The sequence below is a fragment of the Tupaia chinensis genome, unplaced genomic scaffold (genome assembly GCF_000334495.1).
Source record: "Tupaia chinensis unplaced genomic scaffold, TupChi_1.0 Scaffold000567_1, whole genome shotgun sequence".
Lineage (NCBI taxonomy): Eukaryota > Metazoa > Chordata > Mammalia > Scandentia > Tupaiidae > Tupaia > Tupaia belangeri.
In genome coordinates, this window is record NW_006160080.1 from 3,414,180 (window position 1) to 3,422,077 (window position 7,898).

At 47.1% G+C, this 7,898-nt stretch overlaps 1 protein-coding gene across 1 annotated transcript in view; it reads right to left on the reverse strand.

The window, feature by feature from the left end:
- PHKA2 (phosphorylase kinase regulatory subunit alpha 2) overlaps positions 1-7,898 on the reverse strand; it is a gene marked incomplete in the record, with an annotated part of 84,256 nt that extends 76,358 nt beyond the window's left edge. Inside the window, 1 exon segment of the mRNA XM_027775475.1 lies at positions 7,511-7,898. Coding sequence (XP_027631276.1) covers positions 7,511-7,588 — 78 coding nt within the window.

Sequence of the window (7,898 nt, forward strand, 5' to 3'; positions counted from 1 at the left end):
GGCGGGGGGTGGGGGTGGGGGACAGAGGTGGAGGATGACCAGAGAAGACAGGGTACACGACTCCCTAGGGGTGTGTGTGCGCGGTTTAAAAGCGTATATTCAACAAGATACTTTTCAACTTGCAAAACGAACACAAAAAGCTCAAGTCATACGGGTGTAAGCTCAGAAGAGCACTTACACAATCTTCTTGGCTAGTGACAATCTAATGGAGATTCTTTAAAGCCAGTGGGGGGAGGGGGGCAGATGTCCCCAATGGTAGAGCACACAGATGTCGAAATGGTGACAGACACTGATCCTCAGAGGGTGTGTGCACGTGAGGGGAGGGGAGGGGTGGGAAGGGCTGCAGTGTGGGTGCTGAGCCAATCCCTGGATGGCTGAAGGCTCACGGACTTGGAGGACAAAGTGAAGCAAACCACATAGAATTGGACGAGGACTTATTTACTGGGCCCATGTGTCTAATGAATGTTTGCTAAGCTAATTTTATTAGCTATCACTCCCACGTTTGAGTTGACTCAGCTCCCTGTACACACTCACCCTGGGGACCCCAACACATCTTTAAACACAGCATCTTCTCTTTTTTCTAAATCACCCCCACCCTAGCAGTCACCCTGGGACCCAGTCATAGGAAGAAGCTTGCCCCAATACTCAGAACAAGAAACTGAACTGTATGACACCGACTGCAAGTTCTAACAGCACCCCACCAAGAGCGCGGGAGTACCCCACACCAAAAAGCCAATGCTCCAGTAATGGAAGGAGTTTTCAGAACAAGGGAAACAAGAGGCCCACTGGACTGCAGGCCTAGCCGAGCACACGAACTGCATATTGTCACCCCAAACACCATGTCTCTCTTTTTTATTTTTTTTAGAGAGAGATTTTTGCTATAGGGTGTGTGCGCTCACTGGAGAGGCAGAGAGACAGATAGCGAGAAATCACCCCCCAGGGGGTGTGGCCACACCACAATCCCTTCTCCTCCCTTCTCCTCTTGGGATCTTGGGCACGACACGACCCTGGCATGAGTTTTAAACCGCTGGGTCCGGGACTCAAACTGTGATCGACTATGTGGGAGTCCAGCGACGTAATCAATACACCTTCTGCTGGTCCCCCAAACATCATGTGTTTAAAAAATAATTATTTAATTTTATTCATCATTTTTAAAAAAGAATTATTTATTTCATTCTATTTATTATTATTTTTAAATTTGACCAGAAGGAAAGGCTCACAAACACGTACACACAACATGCACAGAAGGAAAGTAAAAAAGCAAGCCACCAGGTCTGGGACTTGAATCACTGCTGGCCATGTGTGAGTCTAGCACCCCAACCACCACACCACCTGTTGGTCCCTTATTATTTTTTTCATTTGCTATAGGGCATATATATTTGGCTCACCAGAGACAAACAAAGAGAAAGTGTGCAAGTGAACCGCTGTCGGCCATGTGGAAATCCAATGCTTTAACCACCATGCCACCTGCTGGCCCCAACATATTTTAAAAGGGACATTCAGTATCAAGAACATACCTAGAGAGGACGATCGGGATGATGAAAAGGCTAAAAGCCACGGCTCCTCAGAACAAGGGAAGAATGAGAAGGCCTGAAGGAAAGCAAGTTGGCCTCAGAGAGCTAAGGGGCAGCCTCTGAAAGAGGACTTCAGGATTTTCCCTTCCTAAACTCCTCGGATTTCAACTCTGAATAAACACCTCTAATGCTGGGGCCGCCAGGTGGCATGGTAGTTAGGATGCTGGACACATGGCTGAACACGGTTCGAGTCCTGGATCTAGTGGCTTGCTTTCTCACACTCCCTTTCTCTCTCTCTCTCTACTCAAATTGAATAATAATAATAAATTAATTAAATTAAATAATTCTTTTTAAAAAAAGAAAGAAAAAGTAAACCCTCTAATATATAAAACTGCCCGAACAGAATGACCAGGGCTGGAGGGAATGCAGGCTCAGTCTCGGCTACCATTCGGACAGAAGGGCCCTGTGATCCATCCCACATGAGAGGTGTCATGGATAATGTAGTGGTTAAGGGTATAAGCTCTGCCCTGGGGTTCAAATCTCCGCTCTGCAACTTACTGGCCATGTGATCTTGGGGAAATGACTTAAATTCTCCAGGTCTCAATTTCTCTTTCTCTGAAAGGAGAGCTCAAAGCAGATCGGAGACGGTGTGTCCCCTGGTCCCTTTGCTTCCTCCTGCCCTGACGGGAATGCCATTACCTCTGTCTGCCCAGCAACTGTTCCCCCTTTTTCTAGTCATGACTCATAATTTCCCCTACTCTGCCTCAGTGATGGGGCTGGCCCCATCGTTGCCTCTCCCCTGGCCTTGGCCCCAGCTGCAGGGAGAGCTATGTGATCCCAGCCTGGGCCATCTGGGTGTAGTTCAGGGATGGGCACACAACCTAAGCAAGGCCAACCAAGAGCCGCTCTCAGTCTGGACTTTGGGTGGAGCCACTCTAGAAAAGGCATTCTTTCTGCAGAGCCCACCACTCTGGAAGACTATAACCTGGAGCTGCCAACAGGCACCTCTGGCACCACGGGAGACGAGCCTGCTAGAGAATAAAGCACACTCCCACTCAAACAGGGCAACACAATATAAGAAGGCAGAGCTGAAAATTTCAGCTCCCAAATCCAGTCATGTTTGAATCTAGAACAGCCCCCTGGCCTCCTCAGTTATAAAGGCTATTTGAGGTGAGTTGCTGTCATTTACAACTGAAAGAATCCTGACAAACACAACCATGCATGTCTGTACAGCCATGGTGAACCAGGCACTGCAAAAACATTTACTTGATGCTATCGGAAACATGCAAAGCTGAGGCAATATTAAGGCAAAACACCCATGCCTGATGCTAGCACCACACCACTTATGTTTTTTTAAATTATTTAATTTTATTATTATTATTATTATTTTTAAATTTGCTATAGGGAATGTGTGCTCACCAGAGAGAGAGACAGGGAGAAAGAAAGAGAATGAAAGTGAGAAAGCAAGCTGGAGCTGGAGCCATGGTCGGCCATGTGGGATCCAGCACCTTAACCACCATGCCACCTGCTGGCCCACACTACTTATAGTTAACAGTTTGCAATGCAGTTTCTAGCTGGAGGGCACAAAGGTGAATATTGTCCTCCAGGTACCACAAAAGGGACAGAGAGTACAAATTCCCTTTTCCCACAAGAAAACTCTAGCCCTGGTTCCTTTTCAATCCATTCTCCACAAAGGGTAGTCATAGAATGACCTGGAATGTCAAGACGTCACTGCCCTGCTGAGAATTCTCCAGTGGCTACAAGACAGAATCAAAATGCCTTAGATTGCCATCCAAGGTTCGTGGGCCCACTGGCAATCAGCCTAATCACCTGACACTCCTTCCTGTGCCCCCCAAGAAAACTTCAGCTAGTATTTCCTGCACATGCTCTGCTCTTGCACTTCGGGAGCTATGCACATGCTCTCTCACTCGCTTGCTTGTTCCTCCCTCTGCCTGAAATGCCCTCCCTGCAAACTGCTCTCCTTTAGATGCTCTCCTCCATGAAGCCTTCCCAGGTACCCCAGTAGTCAGTTACCTTTCTTATGCTCCCAGGGACAGAGGACAGAGGCCTCAGGCCAACCCCAAACCCTTGGTCTTCCTTCTCTTGGATTGAGAATTGCTTGGTGCATGCCACTCTCTGTCTTTCTGGTGAGTGCACGCACTCTATAGCAAAAACCTCTCAAAAACAAACAAACAAACAAACAAAAAACCTCCTAAAACATGCTCATTCCTTTGTTTACTGGAGTTTTATCCTAACAACCAGCTTTTAAAATACTAAAGGCGAGTGGGTAAAGGCAATGCTTTGGACTTGAGATGTGTTTCAAAGCAGGAATTATATCATTTATTAGAAAATGATTGCATCTATGACTGAGACCACCACTTTTAGGTTGTCTGAGGAATGTTTTCTTTTGACATTAATTTAAAAGGTAGATTTTGAACAATTTGATATATAAACCTCAGGTGGTTCAGAGAATAATCTTGAAGACACGAGCTCTAACATGCAGCAGCCTCAGAGAATAATCCGTGCAATTTTCACTTTCAAATGACTTCTTTCTCTAAATGACTGCTTATGAGATTACCTCCACACTCCCCCTAATAACGCACAAGCTGCAAGCTGTTCTGGGCCTAGGCATCCCCTAGAGATAAAACATAAACTTTAGAAATGACTCTAGCTCTTTTTTTTTTTTTTTTGAGAGGTTTTCGCTATAGGGCGCATGTGCTCGCCAGACAGAGAGAGACAGAGACAGAAAGCGAGAAATCACCCCCCAGGGGGGATGGTCACGCCGCAATCCCTTCTCCTCCATTCTCCTCTCGGGATCTTGGGCACGCACGCACATGTGCCCGGCGTGAGTTCTAAGCCACCAGGCCTGGGATGCGAACCGCGGTCGACTATGTGGGAATCCAGTGATATAGCCATTACGCTAACTGCTGGTTCCCTCTAGCTCATTTTTTATGGTAAAATATATGTAACACGAAATTGCTCACTCTTTTTTTCCCCAAGAGGTTTTTACCTTAGGGAACTGGAGAGAGAGACAGGAAGAGATGGTGAGAAGGAAAATGAGAAATCACCCCCCGGGGGGATGGCCATGCTGCAATCCCTTCTCCCCCATTCCCTTCCCAGGATCTTGGGTATGCATGCATACACACCCAGCATGAGTTTCAAGCCTCTAGGTCTGGGACTGTGAATCACAGTCACCAAGTGATGTAACTGCTAGGCCACCTGCTGGCCCCAGTGCTCATTCATTTGTACAGACTAGTTGGATGGACTTAAGATCACTCAGAGCAGATGACGAAGCCTAGGTGGGTTAGGCCTCCATAACTGGGAAGACTAGTTGGGCAGAATGGTGAGGGGCAGGGTTAGGTGGGAAGACGCATTTCTGCACTTGTGTTTCCCAGTGGGACCATGTTTAATGTGTTTCGGTTAGCCAGTAGAGCTCAATGATACAGCCAGAAAGAGAAAAAGGGCAAACATAAGAGCTCTCACCAACTGCCCCCAAAATAAATACAACTAAAGGCTCAGACAACTTTTTTTTAATCATTAAAGCTGTTGGGGAGGAAAGTCCAACACTGCGGGTGTGCTGTAATGAAAAGAAAGTTCTTCTGCTCCTGGGGGAAAGCCTAAGCTTGGACCAATAGCTGGGTCATTAGGATGGCTCCGAATCTGTGGGAAGGGGCCAGCAGGTTGTGTGGTGGTTAAAGGTGCTAGACTCCCACATGACCAACCGTGGTTCAAGTCCTGAACCTGGTGGCTTGCTTTCTCACTTTCCCTGTCTTTGTCTGTCTGTCTGATCAAATTGGAAAATAACAATAATAATAAATAAAGTTAAATAAAATAATTATTTTTGAAAAAATAATCTGCAGGAAGTATTTTATTGACAAAGACTCAAGGGTAACTTCCCTGCACCTGGGGTCTGCTTGACACAAAGAAATAAAACTGATGGAGTCTCTATATTTAGACTTCACTGCCTCAGTAGGGAGCCATGATTATGTTCAAGGACCAGAAAGCAATCTGTAGCTGTTTAAGAACTTTCAGGAAAGGAAGCATCAGGGGCCAGAGTGGTCATGCAAGGACCACCAGGCCTGGGTACTAACTGGTGGCCCATAGCAAAGTCACAACATTCACCATTTACTGACTGCCCACTGGGTGCCAAAAGGCACTAATTTTTCTCTACAACAGTGCAATAGAAGCAAGTGTTGGGACCAGCAGGTGTGTGGTGGTTAAGGTGCACTCCCACATGGCCAACCTCAGTTTGAGTCCCAGACCTGGTGGCGTGCTTTCTCACTTTCCTTCTCTCTGTCCAAATTAAAATAAATAAATGACTAAATAAAAAATAAATAATTATTTAAAAAAAGAGAAGCAAGTGTTATTATCCCCATTTTACAGGAGACGGCATGGACTCATCAAGGAAGAGTAAAAGTTACATACGTCACTCAAGGCAGAGCTGGGGATTCAAACCCAGGTCTGATGAAAGAACAAAGCAGTTCTCCTTACAGCATCTTTCATCACAATAACAAAAGGAAAGGCTTTTCAGTTTGGATTTTAAAAACACTGTACAGATCTGATCAAAATAAATTCCAAGGCAAAAGGCCAAAAATAGCCTCTATTTCCCTGCCTTCTCCTTTCTCAGACCTCAACTTGAACATCATCTCTTCCGGGACTCCTCTCCTGCCTTCCTCCTCAACTAGACAGGGGTCCATTCTCCAGCTTCCCCAAATAAGGACAACGATCCTTCATGTGCAATCTCAAAAGCTCTGAAAATTCAAAGTGTTCTTGTAAGTTTGCAGCAAGCTCGTTTGGTGGCAAAAGATAACCTGAACTAATGTGAAACTCTTTTCAGTCTTTATCCACTCAGTGTGAACATTCGTATACTGATGTGGAAATAATAATATATTTGATTCAGGGTACTGCCCAGACTTGGCTGCAGTACACTGTAAGTGAACTGCCTTTCTAAAATCCAAACATTACTGACTTGCAAACTACATGTGGCCCAAGGGTTTCAGATAAGGGACTCCAGACGTACCCCCTATGCATAAATGTTACTGCGCTACAATAATTTATTTTTCTTTGTAAACCCAGCATTTTGCAGAATGCCTTGCATATAAGAGGTGTGAGATAAATACTTCCAGACTGAGGAAACAAGGCTGAGAAATTAGCTAAAAAGGGAAAATGGTCAGTGGCTTGGGAGTGACCATGACTCCCAACCCGTAGGCCAGGCCTCTAACCACCAAATGCCACTTCCTTCTTTGACTCTGACGTCCCTATAAATAGTTGCTGTTGATTGAGGGCAAGCAACATAGCTGCTGTCTTCACTAGGAATAAAAATAGTTGAGTGGTCTTATGAGATGGCCCCCACACATAACTTTAGCTCAGTAATGCAAAGCGGGCCAGCATATTCACACCCCAGACCACAAGGAAGGGGTCACACATCCCCTCCAACTCGGGAGTAGACCTACCTTTGGGTCTGGCCATGTTACCTGACCGTTTCTGGCCTTTATTGGTAAAACAGCAACCAGAGTAGGCCCTAAGGTTCTCACAAGTGGGTCTCTACCAGCCAACTCATGGGAGGGACAGGCGCAGTCACCTCACACTCCAGAGTTGGGGGGCAAACCTCAGGGGCTTCTTCACTCCTGTCTGCTGCCCTCACAATCCAGAGTTCACTGACCTCATTCTCTGTGTTCTGTCCAACCCCCCCACACACACACAAGAAGCAGAGTCGATGCAGAAGGACGAAATTTGTACCCAAGGCATGTCTTCCTCCCTAAACAATGGTCAAAGAATTCTATGAAGGGTAGCCATAGCAGGTGTTCGGTCCCTTGCTGTTAAAGAAAACTGGGCGGCCATGGGGAGGTAGTCACTGGCTAGCAAGGGCTGTGTTCAAATAGGAAACGTCTGAACTGCAAGGTCTCAGGTCACGAGAGGGGGCAGAGGTGCCGGTAGGAGAATAAGTGGCACAAGAGGGCAGTTCTGGGCGTTCCCTCGGGGTGGGTCCTTCTTACCTGGTAACACAGGATAGTTTGCTGCACCAGCCTGGCATACCCATCCAATCGGACCCCGGAATTGCTCCTACTCCGCATCTGTCGCTTGCTCCCGGGTCACAGCGCCCGACCTGCTTTGTGGAAGTGGGACGCCCGGGCTGCAGCTGCCAAGTGGGCCTGGTCCCCAAACACAGCCTCAGTCGATTCTTGGGATGGGGTCCAGCGGGAAGAGGTCGGGACTTTTCAAAATGATAGAACCAAAATATGATTGGAAAGCAAGCCAACCAGAGTTTCGCACGGCTGGGAGGCGCGGGGGCGGAGAAGGGGGCTGGTACAACCGCTGCCCCGCCTTGATGAGACCAGCTGGGTTTCCGACGTTCGCGGGTCGCGTTCGGCCCCACGGGAGGAG